The sequence below is a fragment of the Oncorhynchus kisutch genome, linkage group LG22, assembly GCF_002021735.2.
Source record: "Oncorhynchus kisutch isolate 150728-3 linkage group LG22, Okis_V2, whole genome shotgun sequence".
Classification (NCBI taxonomy): Eukaryota; Metazoa; Chordata; class Actinopteri; order Salmoniformes; family Salmonidae; genus Oncorhynchus; species Oncorhynchus kisutch.
The window spans coordinates 33693207-33715105 of NC_034195.2; the positions used below are offsets into that span (position 1 = coordinate 33693207).

The 21899-nt window shown below is 42.8% G+C and overlaps 1 protein-coding gene across 1 annotated transcript in view; it reads right to left on the reverse strand.

Annotated features, from left to right (window-relative positions):
- LOC109867480 (low-density lipoprotein receptor class A domain-containing protein 3) overlaps nt 1–14586 on the reverse strand; it is a 137742-nt gene extending 123156 nt beyond the window's left edge. The window contains exon 1 of the mRNA XM_020456661.2: nt 14290–14586. Coding sequence (XP_020312250.1) covers nt 14290–14344 — 55 coding nt within the window. The 5' untranslated portion in view covers nt 14345–14586. The remainder of the gene's footprint in view (nt 1–14289) is intronic.
- Nucleotides 14587–21899: the final 7313 nt, after the last annotated feature.

The following is a 21899-nucleotide window of genomic DNA, read 5'->3' on the forward strand; positions in this document are numbered from 1 at the left end:
ACACAAAAATGTATACATATGCAATATCCTCCTTTGCATATTTGGGAATTATTCTACACACTGGCTATTATATAAATAATCTCTGCCCCAAAGACCAAATTTGGTTGGTCCAGACCAAATTTGAACCAATCATAGACATCTATGTTACATCAAAGTAGAGTACAGCACAGAACAGTAAAGTATAGTTCAGTAAAATAAAGTGTACTCAACTCTAGTGTGCTCTGTGGACTTTACTGAACTATACTGTAGTGTCCAAACTTGTGAAGCCAACTAATTAAACAAATTATCTAATTGATAGGTCTATGTCTACCTTTGCTTGTTATTTCTGTGAACTTTCACTATCCTCCATCCTATTAGAAAGATATGTGGGTTTTTGGTAACGAAATGTCAAGGTACAAGGCAATGTTTCTAAAACTTACAGAAGGAAGAAACACTTCTCAAACTAAATATACGATGCCTTCGGAAAATATTCAGACCCTTGACTTTTTCCACATTTTGTTACATTACAGCCTTATTCTAAAATGGATTACATTTTATATACATTATCTACACACAATACCCAATGACAAAGTTTTAAAAAGTTTAGATGTTTTTGCAAAACAATTATACTTTTTTTAAACAACTTATTTACAGACCCTTTGCTTTGAGACTCGAAATTGAGCTCCGGTGCATCCTGTTTCCATTGATCATCCTTGAGATGTTTCTACAACTTGATTCGAGTCCACCAGTGGTAAATTCAATTTACTGGACATGATTTGGAAAGGCACACATCTGTCTATATGAAGGTCCCACAGTTGGCAATGCACGTCAGAGCAAAAACAGAAAGTCCAAGGAATTGTCCGTAGAGGTCCGAGACAGGATTGTGTTGAGGCACAGATCTGGGGAAGGGTACCAAAAAGGTTCTGCAGGTCCCCAAGACCACAATGTCCTCAGTAATTCTTAAATGGAAGAAGTTTGGAAGCACCAAGACTCTTTCTAGAGCTTGCTGCCCAGCCAAACTGAGCAATCAGGGGAGAAGGGCCTTGGTCAGGGAGGTGACCAAGAACCTGATGGTCACTCTGACAGAGCTCCAGAGTTCCTCTGTTGAGAAGGGAGAACCTTCCAGAAGGACAACCATCTCTGCAGCACTCCACCAAATCAGGCCTTTTTGGTAGAGTCGGCAGACGGAAGCCACTCCTCAGTTAAAGGCACATGACAGGCAAGACTCTGGTCTGATGAAACCAAGATTGAACTCTGTGGCCTGAATTCCAAGCGTCATATCCGGAGGAAACCTGGCACCATCCCTACGGTAATGCATGGTGGTGGCAACACCGTGCTGTGGGGATGTCTTTCAGCGCTAGGGACTGGGAGACTAGTCAGGATCTAGGAAAAGATTAACAGAGCAAAGTAAAGAATGATTCTTGATGAAAACCTGCTCCAGAACACTCAGGACCTCAGACTGGGGTGAAGGCTCACCTTCCAACAGGATAACAACCCTAAGCACACAGCCAAGACAACGCGGGAATGGCTTCGGGACAATTCTCTGAATGTCATGTAGTGGCCCAGCCAGAGCCCGGACTTGAACCCGATCGAACATCTCTGGAGAGACCTGGAAATAGCTGTGCAGCAACGCTCCCCATCCGACCTGACAGAGCTTGAGAGGATGTGCAGCTGTGCCAAGCTTGTAATGTCATACCCAAGAAGACTCAATGCCAAATCGCTGCCAAAAGTACTTCAACAAAGTACTGAGTAAAGGGTCTGAGTATTTATGTAAATGTGATATTTCAGATTTATTTGATAAATTAGCAAGAATTTCTAATTTTCAAATTTCCTCATTTCTGTTTTTGCTTTGTCATTATGTGGTATTGTGTGTAGTCTAAAATTGATGAAATTGAGGGAAAACAAACTAAGGCTGTAATGTAACAAAATGTGTAAAAAGTCAAGGGCTCTGAATACTAACTATTCAGAGACTGTTTCAAAATGTAGGTAACCGCTCTCACTAAGATTTAGTACAGACCAGGTCTGACACAAAATGTGGAAATTAGTAGCCTACTTTGAGAACAATTAAGTGAAGGCAAACAAGTATTAGATGGAGACAGATAAAGAGAGAAGATTCAAAACACAACACAAAATATGTTGCTTATTCCGGACACTGTGGCCATATCACAAAGTGACTGCACAAGCTACATTTTGAATGTCTTCAGGGAATAGCACCTGCAGTTTCTGAGAAGGGCCTTTGCAGGGTCCCCCATGCAATGTACGCATTTATGATGGCAATGCTGAGCATGCTCCAAAACACATACTTCCACCATTTTCTGCCTGTGCGTCCAGCATTGTAATAGCTCCTCAGCTGGTCAAGATGGTCAAGCCCTGGAACAGATATAAGTTCCTACCACTTTTAAAAACAACTCCAAAACCTTTAGGCCCAGGATGTGTTGTACAAGGGTAAAAGGGGGGACTTGGTAGACACGCGCCATGGAAACATAGGCCCCGCTCCACTCCTCCTTCATCGCTCCATATCTCTATCCCTCCAATCATCTCTAACTCCTCTTCGTCCCTGCCTTTTGCAGCTGAGCCCTGACTCTCCACATCACTTATATTGCTTTCACTAACCTAGAGGAACAGAGTAACAGTGTGAGAGGAGCAACAAGTAGGATACAATTGCGATCTCTCCTCTCATCTCTCTCCAACTCTTGCTTTTTTTGCCTGATAGACTCAGCTTGCCAATGTTAGCTGATTAGTTGTGAAGCTGGGACAGTTTCAAAATTAATTGCATCAGTAGAAACAGGACAAAACAAGCAACTTGTTATCTGGTTACTTAAAGAAATATCCAACTTCTCATATGCCACTGAACTGGCATCTAAAATCAAATCAAATGTTTTGTCACATTCGCCAAATACGACAGGTGCTTACTTACAAGCCCTTAACCAACAATGCAGTTCAAGAAATAGTTAAAGAAAATATTATATAAACTAAGGTAAAACTTTAAATAGAAATTAGCACAAAATGACAATAACGAGGCTATATAGCTTGTAAGTAAACATTTCACGGTAAGGTCTACACTTGCTGTAGTCGGCGCATGTGACAAAGTTTGATTTGACAAAACAAACAACTAGTTAGCAGACTATATACAGCAAAACACTGCAACTGTTTCCATGAGACAGTGAGCAATCATTTGAACCCCACTGCTGATGCTCGCCTGGACCAACCAAATAATCATGACATGACAGGATTCGCTAATATGAGAGTTATTCCCCATTTTTCACAACACCAAACATATAAATATATGCATACACTCACCTCAACATCATCACTTTTCAAAGTGCAATGACGTGTCCGTATCACCAACCAACATAGATACAACTTCTTTCACAGTAAAAAGTTGTGTCCGTATCACCAACCAACATAGATACAACTTCTTTCACAGTAAAAAGTCGTGTCCGTACCACCAACCAACATAGATACAACCTCTTTCACAGTAAAAAGTCGTGTCCGTACCACCAACCAACATAGATACAACCTCTTTCACAGTAAAAAGTCGTGTCCGCTGCAGCGCCATTTTGAGTAATGAAAAAAAATACATTAAGGTCAAATGACAACATACCATATTTACGTTTTCTGGTTGGCAGCCACAAAAATACTACAACAGGATGTTAGCAAGTTAATTTTGCGATATTGACACATTATTGTTAGAAAAAAAAGGCTGTTCATGTTTCAATTACTAACGTTTTCAACGGCCGCAAAGGGTTCTAAAGGGTTAATCACACTTTATATTGTGTATCACACCCAGTCACAACAAAGATACAGGGGTCCTTCCTAACTCAGTTGCCAGAGAGGAACGACGTTGCTCAGGGAATAGGGATTTTACAGTTACAGAGTTTAATGTCTGTGATAGGAGAAAACTGAAGATGTATCAACAGCATTGCAGTTACTCCACAATACTAACCTAAATAACTGAATCCCCAAAAATAATTTCCACTGCAGATCACTCTGTCATGCTGATTGAGTTTGAATAACAGACTGGAAGCTTCAAAAGGAGGGTGGTGCTTGGAATCATTGTTCTTCCTCTGTTAACCATGGTTACCTGAAAGGAAACACGTGCCGTCATTATTGCTTCGCACAAAAAGGGCTTCACAGGCAAGGATATTGCTGCTAGTAAGATTGCACCTAAATCAACCATTTATGGGATCATCAAGAACTTGAAGGAGAGCGGTTCAGTTGTTGTGAAGACGGCTTCAGGGCGCCCAAGAAAGTCCAGCAAGCGCCAGGACGTCTCCTAAAGTTGATTCAGCTGCTGGATTAGGACACCACTAGTACCACTAGTGCACGCACAGTGAGGCGAAGACTTTTGGAGGATGGCCTGGTGTCAAGAAGGGCAGCAAAGAAGCAACTTCTCTCCAGGAAAAACATCAGGGACAGACTGATATTCTGCAAAAGGTACAGGGATTGGACTGCTGAGGACTGGGGTAAAGTCATTTTCTCTGATGAAACCCCTTTCCGATTATTTGGGGCATCAGGAAAAAAAGCTTGTTTGGAGAAGACAAGTTGAGAGCTACCATCAGTCCTGTGTCATGCCAACAATAAAGCATCCTGAGACCATTTATGTGTGGAGTTGCTTCTCAGCCAAGGGAATGGGCTTAATCACAATTTTGCCTAAGAACACAGCCATGAATAAAGAATGGTACACATCCTCCGACAGCAACTTCTCCCAACCATCCAGGAACAGTTTGGTGATGAACAATGCCTTTTCCAGCATGATGGAGCACCTTACCATAAGGCAAAAGTGATAACTAAGTGGCTCGGGGAACAAAACATCAATATTTTGGGTCCATGGCCAGGAAACTCCCCAGACCTTAATCCCATTGAGAACTTGGTCAACCCTCAAGAGGCGGGTGGACAAACCAAAACCCACAAATTCTGACAAACTGCAAGCATTGATTATGCAAGAATGGGCTGCCATCGGTCAGGATGAGGCCCAGAAGTGAATTGATAGCATGCCAGTGCGGATTGCAGAGGTCTTGATAAATAAGGGTCAACACTGCAAATGTTGACTCTTTGCATCAACTTCATGTAATTGTCAATAAAAGCCTTTGACACTTATGAAATGCTTGTAATTATACTTCAGTATTCCATACTATAACATCTGACAAAATCCAGTTGTACATACAATGTACAACTTAAGAGCCGTGCGTCCTCTGAAACACACGACCCAACCAAGCCGCACTGTTTCTTGACACAATGCCCACTTTACCCGGAAGCCAGCCACACCAATGTGTCGGAGGAAACACTGTACACCAGACGACCGTGTCAGTGTGCACTGCGCCCGGCCCGCCACAGGAGTCGGTAGTATGCGATGGGACAAGGACATTGCTGCCGGCAAAACCCTCCCCTAACCCGGACTAGTCTGGGCCAATTGTGCACCGCCACATGGGTCTCTCGGTCGTGGCCGGCTGCGACAGAGCCTGGACTCTAACCCAGATTCTCTAGTGACACAGCGATGCAGTGCCTTAGACATCTCAATTCTGAGTTGGCGTTTCACATTTTAAAACATTTTGTTCCATGAGTAAATACTTTCTTCAGTGGTGAGTGGGACCTGGAGTTTATCCCTGTGCAACCAGTGAGGTTATCTCTGGATAAGCCAAGATGTGTAGAATATGTGTAGAATATATACAGTATAGAGTTCAGCGCTCCACTGCAACCGCATTCATATAGCCATTAATATATTTCTACAAACTACCCATACACTTTGCCAATACATCCATACTAAAATGCAGTGTAGCCCAAACACTATGATAACATTTAGTAGATGCTCTCATCCAGAGTGACCTTCACTCAGCACCTTAGTACACAATCAATGTTACATAACAGATAGTACACAAGAGCAAATAATAAATCCTGTAAGCCAAATGATCCAGTCTCCCTCCCCCCTCCCTGGACGAGATCCGTGTCTCTGTTGACCTTAGAAGATCTTTGTTTGTTTGGATTGACAGAGGGATTGACAGAGGGATGCTGGGATTGCGGTCAAAAATATTCTGTCGGTGTCCCCGGTGCCACGCTGTGTGACACAACACAGCAAATTACTCCTGATCGCAAGGACAGCAGGGGACCCAGCTGTCTGGAAGGCAGCAGTCAATCACCCTCTCAGGCAAGAGGGGTACAACACAGGGCCATGCTAATGGCCTTTTCCTACATACAACACGAACAACAAGAGAGAACAGAAGAAAACAAACAGAGAGATGGAGAGACAGCGGGAGAGATGAGGTGTGTGTAGGCGTCACAAACAATTTGAAGGTTTATTTGGTTCTTCATGGGAGATACCAAGTCATATCCACTGACACCCCCCAGCCAGCATGAGGGGAATGGAATCTCCAACCTCATCAGGGTTCCTTGTTTCCGTGGCGATGGTGGGTTAATGGGTCGCCAGGAGACAGCACTGCAGTGACATGACACACTGCCATATACTCACTCAACACGGCACTGTCATTTCATTCTAAAAGACTGCATTCAGATAAATAAAAGCAGACCTGCTGCTACTCCTTGGATTTGGCTTTGTGTGTGTGCCAGTGAATTAGTGCAAAACAGACAAAAATACAATCTGACGTAGCTCACAGAATAAGTCCTACATCTCATCTCATATTACAGTTTGGAAGTTGAATTTGTGAGAGGCCGTTACAATGAAGAGTAGACTAGTGACTGCAGCAATATTATAAAGTCCAATGGGAAGAGTATACAGCACATTCTAGGCCAGACCATGGTGAGCCGTTTGATTAACAAGTCATACTTTATGAATAGCCATTATTCAAATGTTTCACCGGGGCTACAAACTTTCACCCACCGAAGTTAGCGGTACAAAGTCTTCGAACTTCGAAAAGTATGTCAGAAAAGATTCTAAGCTATCAATGAATAAAACCTACTCCAACCAGTCTAGGGTTTGATCTTGTTTCCAGGTAAGTAGATATGATCAATAGAAGACAACTAAACCTTTCATGGAATAGCATAGAACTTTAGATCGATCAGCAATCCATTTCTAATGAGTTCTGGACATCAGTTGTTTTTTTTACCTCTCCGTGTTGCTTTCCTCTCTTCTTCTGTTTCCGCTCCAATCAATACATCTCCAGATATATCAGCTCCATGAAACATGAAGCAGCATGATTTAATAGATCACTGAGAAGAGCCCAGGTTGAATGGAAGGAGATGCTGCATCTCAGGTAGAGACAGACAGAATAATCACATCAACTATTTATTTATCCCATCCAAAATTATACAGAACGAATAGCAAACTGGTCTGAGGCCTCCCACTGCATGTAGTATTTTATTCAGGAGTTCAATAATTGCCGATAGAGGATAAGTCTGCGCAGTGCAGAAAAAAAATCCCAGATCTGCTGCAACAACTGAATTCTGTCTGTAGTGGTCTGGTCCAGCGCAGTTCTTTAACAGGCATACAGGTTCAAATCACAGCACTGGTATTGGGTTTAGATTGTGGTGCTGTGCTAGGGAAACGTGACTCCTGTCATGTGGCTTTGTTTAACAACTCTGGGAACTGGAACCACCTCTCTCAAAACACAAGGCAGGCCTAATCCAAGGGACACAATAGGACTTTGATTGGAAGCATATCAGATGATGTAAAACACATACACACACACGTATGCACTGTATGCAGAAACCGTACAGACATACATACAGTCACAGACATTTGCCTGACACGCGGACGGACACGCACTAGAGATGTGCACGGTTATTAGAATATTCGAATGGACATTAGTATTTGAATACTTGTGTGAGCATTCATTTTTGCACAAAAATAAAAAACTATTTTAACCCTGAAAGGGCTTTTTCTAAATTAAATGTAAATATCCATGTGATATACCATGACAATCAAAATTATTCAATGTAGTCTTTACCATAAAAATACCCATAGCCGACCGGTAGCCTTCACCTGTGTTGCTTGTTGTTTACGTTGGCCAATCAATCAAAGTGGAAAAGAGGTTCTTCAATGTTAGCGAAATGAGAAGGAGGAGTCTACAAGGACGAACCAACAGGTAGGCTGTTTCATCTGAATGGGGTTGTAGGCTACAAGGACAAACCAACAGGTAGGTTGTTTCATCTGAATGGGGTTGTAGGCTACAAGGACAAACCAACAGGTAGGCTGTTTCATCTGAATGGGGTTGTAGGCTACAAGGACAAACCAACAGGTAGGCTGTTTCATCTGAATGGGGTTGTAGGCTACAAGGACGAACCAACAGGTAGGCTGTTTCATCTGAATGGGGTTGTAGGCTACAAGGACAAACCAACAGGTAGGCTGTTTCATCTGAATGGGGTTGTAGGCTACAAGGACAAACCAACAGGTAGGCTGTTTCATCTGAATGGGGTTGTAGGCTACAAGGACAAACCAACAGGTAGGCTGTTTCATCTGAATGGGGTTGTAGGCTACAAGGACAAACCAACAGGTAGGCTGTTTCATCTGAATGGGGTTGTAGGCTACAAGGACAAACCAACAGGTAGGCTGTTTCATCTGAATGGGGTTGTAGGCTACAAGGACAAACCAACAGGTAGGCTGTTTCATCTGAATGGGGTTGTAGGCTACAAGGACAAACCAACAGGTAGGTTGTTTCATCTGAATGGGGTTGGGGAGAAAGCGCAGCATGTAGCCTATAGCTAGCAAGCTTAGCTAGCTAGGTTCCCTAGGCTACTCCACTCAAGAGAGGCACTGCTTTATGGGATGATAAATAACATTTCGCATTTCCAGATACCCAACAAAAATTCATGATACTATTTGAATAGTGAAATTATTTTGAACCCCCATACCTAACACACACACACACACACTAGGACTGCACGATAGGGGCATTTTCTTTTTTTCTTTTGTTACAAATATTGCAATTGCGATTTGACTTGTGATATTGATCAAAATACTTTGGTGAACTGTTGGAATAATAAAAATTGAATGATTTATATTAAGAAGCAAAGTGAAAAGCAGCATCATTCTTGTTTGTAACAATTTGTTGACTGCATTTGACCTAACAGAACAGCATGAAACTTATATTGAATCTAATAATAAGGAGGAGGAACTGTACTGCTTGATTGACAGGGGGGGCAGATGTTACACGTGGCTTAGTGGCATTTCGAAAATAGTGCATGTGATATCCATATTGTACGTCAAGATTTCGTTAGGAATTAGATTAATTGTGCAGCCCTAACTAACGCGTGCACACACACACACACACAGGGCTAGCCACTAACCCCCCTTCCCCTGACAACAGGAAAACCCAGGAGCAAAATATGAACCAAAACAATACACAACAGGGTTCTGCTCCTTGACTGAGTGTCACCAAGTGAGAAATTACTGTGCCATCCGACGGTGCTTACGTATGAAAACATCGGACCACCTGTCTCCTGCGGTGTGAGGTACTGCTGGGACTGTAATGGAACACATTCATCTTGATTAAGGAGATATCGGAGCATGCTCCTGTCAGTTTGCTCACATTGCCATTGCTGATGATCCATCTTTGGCTCGCTGAGTTACAGTAGTAAATACAATAAGTAGTGAGGATGGCAGATATAGCGGATAGTCATACAGTACTAAATAGTATCTACCCTCTTATAGTGAGAAGTGATAGCTGGTGTGTTTGTCAGGTTGAGAGTGCAGTATCAGGCCATGAGGCATCAGCAAGCCAATAAGGTGTGACAGATGTGGTATGCCAACACTATCGTCTGATCATACATTCATATTGACAGGTGAGACATGGGGAACACCCTTATTCCATACCGCACACAGATGACTAATAAAAGCTTTATTGGCCTTTGTCACTTCACACACAGAGTAATTCCAACTATATTCCAACCAGGTCTGTTGTGATTGATAGGGTTCATTATAACAAGAATACTTTACTGTCCAAGCTGGCAGAACACATACAGGGTGCCAGAGAAAAGAGTCACAGGGGAAGGGAGATTACAAACAGACAGGGGGTCCATTTTGGAAAGATATATTTACAATACATGCAGGTTTAATTTGCTCTGTGTGTGTGTGGGTGGTGTTAGGTCTGGGTGACGATGATTGGTCAGACCAAAGTGGGTTGGTCACATAGTGGAAGTCTAAAGTTTGACAGCCTTCTCTAAATGCACCACAACCTCAGGCACTAACGTTCATAACTATAACATGTTTAATGGCTGTCTTGCAGTGGCTTCAGAAAGTATTCATACCCATTGACCTATTCCACATTTTATTGGTTTACAGCCTGAATTCAAAATGGATTAAATTGTAGATTTTCCTCACCAATCTACACACAATAGGCCTTAAATGAAAAAAATGAAAACATTTTTTTATATTTTTTTGCAAATGTATGGAAAATGAAATACAGAAATATCTCATTTACTTACATATTCACACCCCTGTGTCAAAACATTGTATAAGCACCTTTGACAGTGATTACAGCTGTGAGTCTTTAAGGGTAAGAGCTTTCACACCTGGATTGTGCAACATTTGCCCATTATTATTTTTAAATCTTCAAGCTCTGCCAAATCTATTGTTGACCACTGGTAGATAACCATTTTCAGGTTAGAGCTTCAAGTAGATTGAAGTCAAAACTGAGCATTCAGTGTCTTCTTGGTAAGCAATTCCAGTGTAGATTTGGCCTTGTGTTTTAGGTTATTGTCCTGCTGAATGCTGAATTAAATTTCCCAGTGTCTGTTGGAAAGGTTTTCCTATAAGATTTTGCTTCATTCTGCTTTTGTTTTATAATCCTGAAACCCCCCCCCAATCTTTAACGATTACAAGCATACCCATAATATGATGCAGCCACCACTATGAGTGGTACTCAGTAAAGTGTTGCATTGGCTTTGCTCCAAACATAACACTTTGTATTCAGGACATACCTTAAATTGCTTTGCCACATTTTTGCAGTATTACTTTAGTGCCTTATTGCAAACAGGATGCTTGTTTTGGAATATTTTTATTCTACACAGGCTTCCTTCTTTACACTCTGTCAATTAGGTTATTATTGTGGAGTAAGTACAATGTTGTTGATCCATCCTCAGTTTTCTCCTATCAAAGCCATTCAACTCTGTAACTGTTTTAAAGTCACCATTGGCCTCATGGTGAAATCCCTGAGCAGTTTCCTGCTTCTCCGGCAACTGTGTTAGGAAAGACGTATGCATCTTTGTGGTGACTGGGTTTAATGACACACCATCCAAAGTGTAATTAATAACTTCACCATGCTCAATGTGAGATTTTTTTTATTTGTACCCATCTACAAATAGGTGCCATTCTTTGCAAGGAATTGGAAATCCTCCCTGGTCTGTGGTTGAATCTGCTCGACTGAGGGACCTTACAGATAGTTGTATGTGTGAGGTACAGAGAAAAAAAATCATGTTAAACACTATTATTGCACACGGAGTGAGTCCATGCAACTTATTATGTGACTTGTTTAAGCACATTTTTACACCTGAATTTATTTAGGCTTGCCATAAAAGGGGTTGAATACTTACTGACTCAAGAACTGTAAGCTTGTCATTTGAACTTTATTTCCCGAATACAAAGTGTTATGTTTTTGGGCAAATCCAACACATCACTGAGTACCAATCTTCATATTTTCAAGCATGGTGGTGGCTGCATCATGTTATGGGTATGCTTGTCATCAGCAAGGACTAGGGAGTTTTGTTTGGGATTTTTTTTAAATTGAAGAATAATGTACAAATATTGTACAATCCAGGTGTGCAAAGCTCTTAGAGATTTACTCATAAAGCCTCACAGCTGTAATCGCTACCAAAGGTGATTCTAAAATGTATTGACTTAGGGGTGTGAATACTTATGTAAATCAATGCATTTCCGTACTTCATGTTCAATAAATTTGCCAACATTTTTCTGTCATTATGGGGTATTGTGTGTAGACGGGAGGGAAAGAAAGTAATCAATTTTGAATTCAGGCTGTAACACAACAAAATGTGGAATAAGTCAAGGGGTATGAATACTTTCTGAAGACACTGTATGCATACATTTATGACACTGTAAATTAAAAATCAACCACTCTATTCCCAACTAAAGTAATCAACAAACTGTTCTGCAATACTGAGACTAAGACACTGTGACTTGTCCCAAATTGCACAAGTGCCAAACCAATGAGAAATGAATTAGAGATACAGACAAAGACATCAAAACAATGGCGTCAGCTAAAAAAAAGACAAACTTTCACCCATTCCAGAATGTATAATGATTAACAGAATATCAGCTGGTTTGGATTTAGATGTCAGAACTAAATCCATTTTAGAGCACAAACAACCAGTGAAAATATTTGTAATTCTATTTAAACTGTGTATATCTTACGAACTGACAGGTGGTATAGGCTACACAGCTGAATTATTTGGGTCTACAATTCTGTGGACAACTCAACTCTGTACCCCGATGTCGCCTTTAAATCGGAAACATGTGTTTTAACAATAATGAGGCATTTTCTATTGAACTCCCATTGCCTTCACAGAGTGGCTGCAGATGTTTTGCACAACAAATCAATTCTCAATGGTTTGTCTTTATTCAAACTGTGTAGGGTGTTCATAGGTCTATGTATATCAACTGGCTAATAATCATCGAAACTCGTATTCCTACACTGGACTTCATTAAAAGAAAATTATGAAGCTGTCTCTCATGAGGACCGCCACAGGAAAGGAGGCCCCAGAGTTACCTCTGCTGCAGAGGATAAGTTCATTAGAGTTACCAACCTCAGAAATCGCAGCCCAAATAAATGCTTCACAGAGTTCAAGTAACAGACACATCTCAATATCAACTTTTCAGATGATACTGTGTGAATCAGGGCTTCATGGTCGAATTGCTGCAAAGAAACCACTACTAAAGGACACCAATAAGAAGAGGAAACTTGCTTGGGCCAAGAAACATGAGCAATGGACATTAGACCGGTGGAAATCTGTCCTTCGTCTGATGATTCCAAATGTTTTATTTTTGGTTCCAACTGCTGTGTCTTTGTAAGACGCAGAGTAGGTGAATGGATGATCATCACATGTGTAGTACCCACCGTGAAGCATAGAGGTGGTGTGATGGTGCTTTTCTGGTGACACTGTATGTGATTTATTTAGACCAGCATGGCTACCACAGCATTCTGTAGCGATATGCCGTGCCATCTGGTTTGTGGGACTATCATTTTGTTTTTCAACAGGACAATGACCCAACACACCTCCAGGCTGTGTAAGGGCTATTTGACCAAGAAGGACAGGGATGGAATGCTGCATCAGATGACCTGGCCTCCACAATCCCCTGACCTCAACCCAATTGAGATGGTTTGGGATGAGTTGGACCGCAGATTGAAGAAAAAGCAGCCAACAAGTGCTCAGCACATGTGGAAACTCATTCAAGACTGTTGGAAAAGCATTACAGGTGAAGCTGGTTGAGAGAATGGTTAGTAAATTATTCCATATGTGTTATTTCATAGGTTTGATGTCTTCACTATTATTCAACAATGTAGAAAATATACAAAATAAAGAAACCCTTGAATGAGTAGGTGTGTCCAAGCTTTTGACTGGTACTGTACATTCAAAGTAGGTTTTCAGATAGGCCTATTTTTATTTGAAAAATAAACCAAGTAGTTTAATATATTTATAAATAGACTGAACGTTTTTGAAGGACTCAAATACACCGACTCAAATACACTCCCATGCATTTAACCCAGGTATTTGAAAAAAGTATTATAACACTATCAAGTAAAAATACTTGTTTAGGACTGTGTATTTGAAAATACTCATAAAATAAAGTTTCAATACCAGATAGTCATGTACATGTATATGAAACCAGGTCTGCATACAATCCCATGTCTGCTGCTAGAAGTGTAGATTGAGGCAGAAGAGGCTAGACTTCCCTACAGTTTCTCAGGGCCCAGCTGCCATGGCACAGATTGACTTGTCAACCACCCTCGTCATAATTTGCCTACATCCTCTCCCTCTGCTTCAACTCTAAACAGCTTCCACACCTCAATAAAAGAAGGGGAATTGTATAATTGCCTGCTGTTATTGGGTTTGCAAATGCAAAACAACGGTGCGTACAGTATCCAAGCTAAATCAACGTCGCAGCATATGATGGTGCACATACTTTGCCCCAACTCTGTTTGAAGTTAGCGGTGGCTACTTTGTAAGGTTGTGACAACAACGATAGTGGACACAAAAGTAAAGAATAGGCTACAAGGTAATTGTTACTTGTTGCGAAAGCACGCTTGTTCTTTTCTGATCTCATAGAGCAGTCTCAGCGGCACTGTTTGAATCGCCAACAGAAGTGAAAGCTTGAACACTGAAAGCTAGTAGTTTGAAACTTACCAACCAAGCTTGAGCCCGTCCCCGAACCAAGCAAGAGGTACCAGATCCACATCATATGGTATTTTTCAGCCTGCTTTTATCCACCCCGCCGTGGCCAACAATCTGGTCAATATAAAACGTATTTGGTTCGCTCCGATCTTCACTTCTCTGGGTGTTTTATCCTTTTTCTCTCTCTTCGGGACAAAGTTCTAAAATCGCTTGCGAAAAGAGGTGGATTATCGCTGGGACAAACGTCGGGAATAAGGGCTAGGGAGGAGGATGGCGGTGGCAGGGGAGTTGGAGTGAGTGGGGATCGGGTTAGCGCTGTGAGAGAGAGGCGGAGACTTGTGGTTGCTACAGAAGACAAGAGGTCGGTTGGGAGTATCACAAACTCTATATCGCCAGGCCAGTGTTTATTCAAAAAGTGTGGCATATCCTATTCTATTCATCCATTAGTTATTCCTCCTTTATACGTACCTTATTGGCTTGTGAGAGGAAATCTCTGTTGACTTTAGATACATGGGAAAAGCAATGTCGCATGTGTGCGTGCACTCAGTGATAAGTTTGAATAAGCTACAGCTCCTTGTTTGCTCTCTACCCCAAAAAAATCGAATTAATGAAAACATCAGTTTACATTTTGGGGGGGATAAATGTGCATGTTTTTTTCTCCCTATGTGAACTTCTATTTCAATAAGAGAAGAAAATTTTACCTTGTTTTAACTGGGCAAGTCAGTTAACACATTCTTATTTACAATGACAGCCTACATGGGAACCGTGAGTTAAAGGCCTTGTTCAGGGGCAGAAGACAGATTTTTATCTTGTCAGCTCTGGGATTTGATCCAGCAACCTTTAGGTTACTGGCCTAACGCTCTAACCACTAGGGTACCCACCACCCCAATATGCATGTACAGTACAACACTATTGTGAAAAGCATCACTCTTTATAACACACATACAAACACACACTCAAGCATACATGCATCTACACACACTCATGCATGCATGCATGCGTACACAAACACCACAGTCTGGCTGTCAGTGTCAGTGTTGCGAAAAGTGTATAAACCCTGAGAATAGAGCGAGCAGACAGAACAGAAGCGATGAGCTTTCACCTGAGTGAACCTTTTCTCTTTATCATGCAGTGCAGCTGTGTGAAGTCAAAGCCCAGAGTGTGTGTGTGTGAATGTGTTTGTCGGCTGTGTAAAAGTCAAAGACAGCCCCAGTTCAAACACAAAAACTGCTTCTGAGCCCCCACTATCGAACAACCTCCGGCCCTGAAAGAATTAATCAACACATTGCTTATCAAGGCAGTAGAGCCTGGAGCAGGCAGGCAGGGAGCCAGGCAGAGTGATGTATGAGGCCATTGTCAATAATCTCAGTTTGATCCACATGGGTCATTATGGGAAAATCTCAAAGCTCAAAATTTCTTACTCTCTCATGTGTACTACAATACATTGAATTCCATACTAAACTAAAAACAAAACAATGTGTATTCCACATTATCATGAACATTTGCTAGTACTTGACTCAACTTCATGCAATACAGTTACAAAATGGAAGAAGATCACTGTTTTGTGGAGCAGAGATTGAGACGTAACACATATGTTCCAGTCAGTTAAATCTAATGGATTCTAAGTGTTGGAAGCCCTTGAGTCGCTGATGAAAATAATACACCATAACAATAACAATACAGCATTGCAAAAACCAAAAGCTCCATAATGAATGAGCCCAGCACAGAGCAGAGCAAACATTTTGAGGCCTTTGGTCACTCCCTGGGCCCTGTTCCAGAAAGCGGGTTTAGTGAAAACTCAGTTGACTCAGAGTTTAAGGAAACTCTGGGTTTTCAGTTTCACAAAACCAGTTCAGATTAACTCTGAGTCAGTTACTATGGCATCATACTCCATGAATCTAACCTGCCCGCTGGCAGGTTTTCTTCAACTAGCCCTGAGTTTCTCCTCCTCTTTAGGTGAAGCCTGCAGACTGAAGGAGGTGTCAGACATGACAGGTCCTTTTCTTGAAGAGCCAGTTGATATTGAGGCAGAAATACTCAGCAGAAATCTCTGTCGGGAGAAGGTGATCCCGCTTGGATGTTTTATCATTCCCTGATGATTATCTGTTTGAGCGTTTCCATTTTTCTGCACAATCGATCATTCATCTGAACAATATTCTCAGCCCTCATATCGTTCATATGACACTAATACCTCACTCAGTCAGCTGTACAAGGAAATAAGCAAACAGGAAACCACTCACCCAGAGGTGGCCTTCCTAGTGGCCGGAGACTTTAATGCAGGGAAACTTAAATCAGTTCTACCTAATTTTCATCAACATGTTAAATGTGCAACCAGAGGGAAAACAATTCTAGATCCACTGTACTCCACACACAGAGACGCGTACAAAGCTCTCCCTCGCCCTCCTTTTGGTAAATCCGACCACAACTCTATCCTCCTGATTCCTGCTTACAAGCAAAAATTAAAGCAGGAAGCACCAGTGACTGTGTATAAAAACGTGGTTGGATGAAGCAGATGCTAAACTACAGGACTGTTTTGCTATCACAGACTGGAACAATTTCCAGGATTCTTCCGATGGCATTGAGGAGCACATCACATAAGACTGGCTTTATCAATAAGTGCATCGAGGATGTCGTCCCCACAGTGACTGTATGTACATACCCCAACCAGAAGCCATGGATTACAGCAACATTCACACTGAGCTAAAGGGTAGAGCTGCCGCTTACAAGAAATCCTGCTATGCCCTCTGACGAACAAGGCAAACAATACAGGTCTAAGATTGAATCGTACTACACCGGCTCCGATGCTCATCTTCTGTGGCAGGGCTTGCAAACTATTACATATTACAAAGGGAAGCACAGCCGCGAGCTGCCCAGTGACAGGAGCCTACCAGACGAGCTAATTCTATGCTCGCTTCGAGGCAAGCAACACTGAGGCATGCATGAGAGCATCAGCTGTTCCGAACGACTGTGTGATCACGCTCTCCGTAGCCAATGTGAGTAAGACCTTTAAACAGGTCAACATTCACAAGGCTGCAGGGCCAGATGGATTACCAGGATGTGTTCTCCGGGCATGTGCTCACCAACTGGCACGTGTCTTCACTGACATTTTCAACATGTCCCTGATTGAGTCTGTAATACCAACATATTTCAAGCAGACCACCATAGTCCCTGTGCACAAGAACACGAAGGCAACCTGCCTAAATGACTACAGACCTGTAGCACTCACGTCCGTAGCCATGAAGTGCTTTGAAAGGCTGGTAATGGCTCACATCAACAGCATTATCCCAGAAACCCTAGACCCACTCCAATTTTCATACCACCCAAACAGATTCACAGATGATGCAATCTCTATTGCACTCCACACAGCACTTTCCCACCTGGACCAAAGGAACACCTATGTGAGACTACAGCTCAGTGTTCAACACCATAGTACCCTCAAAGGTCATCACTAAGCTAAGTATCCTGGGACTAAACACCTCCCTCTGCAACTGAATCCTGGACTTCCTTGCTGGCCGCCCCCAGGTGGTGAGGGTAGGTAGCAATACATCTGCCACACTGATCCTCAACACTGGGGCCCCCCGGGGGTGCATGCTCAGTCCCCTCCTGTACTCCCTGTTCACCCACAACTGCATGGCCAGGCACGACTCCAACACCATTATTAAGTTTGCAGACGACACAACAGGGCCTGATCACCGACAACAAAGAGACAGCATATAGGGAGGAGGTCAGAGACCTGGCCGGTGGTGTCAGAATAACAACCTACCCCTCAACATAACTAAGTCTAAGGAGATGATTGTGGGCTACAGGAAAAGGAGGACCGAGCATGCCCCCATTCTCATCGACGGGGCTGTAGTGGAGCAGGTTGAGAGCTTCAAGTTCCTTGGTGTCCACATCACCAACAAACTAGAATGGTCCAAACACACCAAGACAGTCATGATGAGGGCACGACAAAGCCTATTCCCCACAAGGAAACTAAAAAGATTTGGCATGGGTCCTCAGATCCTCTTCTACAACTGCAACACCGAGAGCATCCTAACTGGTTGCATCACTGTACGGCAATTTCTCGGCCTCCGACCGCAAGGCACTACAGGGGATAGTGTGTACGGCCCAGTACATCACTGAGGCTAAGCTGCCTGCCATCCCTGACCTCTACACCTGGCGGTGTCAGCTGAAGATCCAAAAAATTGTCAAAGACCCCAGCGGCCCCAGTCATAGACTGTTCTCTCTACTACCGCACGGCAAGTGGTACCGGAGTAACAAGTCTAGAACAAAAAGGCATCCCAACAGTTTTTACCCCCAAGCCATAAGACTCCTGAACAGGTAATTAAATGGCTACCTGGACTATTTGAATTGTGTGCCCCCCCAACCCCTTTTTTACGCTGCTGCTATTCTCTGTTGTTAATCATATATGCATAGTCACTTTAACTATACATGTACATACTACCTCAATTGGCCTGACCAGCCAGTGCCCCCACACATTGGCTAACCGTGCTATCGGCATTGTGTCCCACCACCCACCACCCACCAACCCCTCTTTTACGCTACTGCTACTCTCTGTTCATCATATATGCATAGTCACTTTAACCATATCTACATGTACATACTACCTCAATCAGCCCAACTAACCGGTGCCTGTATATAGCCTCGCTACTGTATATAGTCTCACTACTGTTATTTTTCACGGTCTTTTTACTGTTGATTTTATTTCTTTACTTACCTATTGTTGACCTAATACCTTTTTTGCACTGTTGGTTAGAGCCTGTACGTAAGCATTTCACTGTAAAATCTACACCTGTTGTATTCGGCGCACGTGACAAATAAACTTTGATTTGATTTGACATTGTGGACATGCTCTCAGTTCGGAACAAATTCTTTGTGTTGCACTTAGTTTTTTAAAAGGTGGGCACCTCACCCACCTTTAACTGATGTTCTACCTGTGGGCACCTCACTCACCTTTGTGTTTAATAATTATGCAGGTGCATATATATACAGTCTTGGCCAAAAGTTTTGATAAGGACACAAATATTAATTTTCACAAAGTTTGCTGCTTCAGTGTCTTTAGATATTTTTGTCAGATGTTACTATGGAATACTGAAGTATAATGACAAGCATTTCATAAGTGTCAAAGGCTTTTATTGACAATTACATGAAGTTGATGCAAAGAGTCAATATTTGCAGTGTTGACCCTTCTTTTTCAAGACTTCTGCAATCCGCCCTGGCATACTGTCAATGAACTTCTGGGCCACAACCTGACTGATGGCAGCCCATTCATGCATAATCAAATCAAATGTATTTATATAGCCCTTCGTACATCAGCTGATATCTCAAGTGCTGTACAGAAACCCAGCCTAAAACCCCAAACAGCAAGCAATGCAGGTGTAGAAGCACGGTGGCTAGGAAAAACTCCCTAGAAACGCCAAAACCTAGGAAGAAACCTAGAGAGGAATCAGGCTATGAGGGGTGGCCAGTCCTCTTCTGGCTGTGCCGGGTGGAGATTATAACAGAACATGGCAAAGATGTTCAAATGTTCATAAATGACCAGCATGGTCGAATAATAATAATCACGGTAGTTGTCGAGGGTGCAGCAAGTCAGCACCTCAGGAGTAAATGTCAGTTGGCTTTTCATAGCCGACCATTAAAAGTATCTCTACCACTCCTGCTGTCTCTAGAGAGTTGAAAACAGCAGGTCTGGGACAGGTAGCACGTCCGGTGAACAGGTCAGGATTCCATAGCCGCATGCAGAACAGTTGAAACTGGAGCAGCAGCACCGCCAGGTGGACTGACGACAACAAGGAGTCATCATGCCAGGTAGTCCTGAGGCATGGTCCTAGGGCTCAGGTCCTCCGAGAGAGAGAAAGAAAGAGAGACAGAGAGAATTAGAGAGAGCATACTTAAATTCACACAGGACATCGGATAAGACAGGAGAAGTACTCCAGATATAACAAACTGATCCTGGCCCCCCGACATAAACTACTGCAGCATAAATACTGGAGGCTGAGACAGGAGGGGTCAGGAGATACTGTGGCCCCATCCGATGATACCCCCGGACAGGGCCAAACAGGAAGGATATAACCCACTTTGCCAAAGCACAGCCCCCACCCCACTAGAGGGATATCTTCAACCACCAATTTACCATCCTGAGACAAGGCCGAGTATAGCCCACAAAGATCTCCGCCACGGTACATGCCAAGGGGGGAGGGGGGGGGGGGCGCCAACCCAGACAGGAAGATCACATCGGTGACTCACAACCCACTCAAGTGACGCACCCATCCTAGGGACGGCATGAAAGAGCTTGTAATCAATGCTTGCAGTTTGTCAGAATTTGTGGGGTTTTGTTTGTCCACCTGCCTCTTGAGGATTGACCACAAGTTCTCAATGGGATTAAGGTCTGGGGAGTTTCCTGGCCATGGACCCAAAATATCGATGTTTTGTTCCCCGAGCCACTTAGTTATCACATTTGCCTTATGGCAAGGTGTTCCATCATGCTGGAAAAGGCATTGTTCATCACCAAACTGTTCCTGGATGGTTGGGTGAATTTGCTGTCGGAGGATGTGTACGATTCTTTATTCATGGCTGTGATCTTAGGCAAAATTGTGAGTGAGCCCACTCACTTGGCTGAGAAGCAACCCCACACATGAATGGTCTCAGGATGCTTTATTGTTGGCATGACACAGGACTAATGGTAGCGCTCAACTTGTCTTCTCCGGACAAGCTTTTTTCCTGATACCTCAAACAATCGGAAAAGGCGCTTCATTAGAGAAAATGACTTTACCCCAGTCCTAAGCAGTCCAATACCTATACCTTTTTGCAGAATATCAGTCTGTCCCTGATGTTTTTCCTGGAGAGAAATTGCTTCTTTGCTGCCCTTCTTGACACCAGGCCATCCTTCAAAAGTCTTTGCCTCACTGTGCATGCAGATGCACTCACACCTGCCTGCTGTCATTCCTGAGCAAGCTCTGTACTGGTGGTGCCCCGATCCTGCAGCTGAATCAACTTTAGGAGATGGTCCTGGCGCTTGCTGGACTTTCTTGGGCACCCTGAAGCTCTCCTTGAAGTTCTTGATGATCCGATAAATGGTTGATTTAGGTGCAATCTTACTGGCAACCATATCCTTGCCTGTGAAGCCCTTTTTGTGCAAAGCAATGATGACGGTGCGTGTTTCCTTTCAGGTAACCATGGTTGACAGAACACTGATTCCAAGCACCACCCTCCTTTTGAAGCTTCCAGTCTGTTATTCAAACTCAATCAGCATGACAGAGTGATCTCCAGCCGTATCCTCGTCAACACTCACACCTGTGTTAACGAGAGAATCACTGACATGATGTCAGCTGGTCCTTTTGTGGCAGGGCTGAAATACAGGGGAAATGTCTTGGGGGGATTCAGTTCATTTTCATGGAAAAGAGGGACTTTGCAATTAATTGCAATTAATCTGATCACTCTTCATAACCTTCTGGAGTATATGCAAATTTCCATCATACAAACGGAGGCACCAGACTTTGTGAAAACTAATATTTTTGTAATTCTCCATTTTTTGGGCCACAACTGTATATATATACAGTCCTGTCAGGACTCATTGGGGCTGATTGGGGATTGGTGAGTAATCAAGTGCTGATTGATCACCA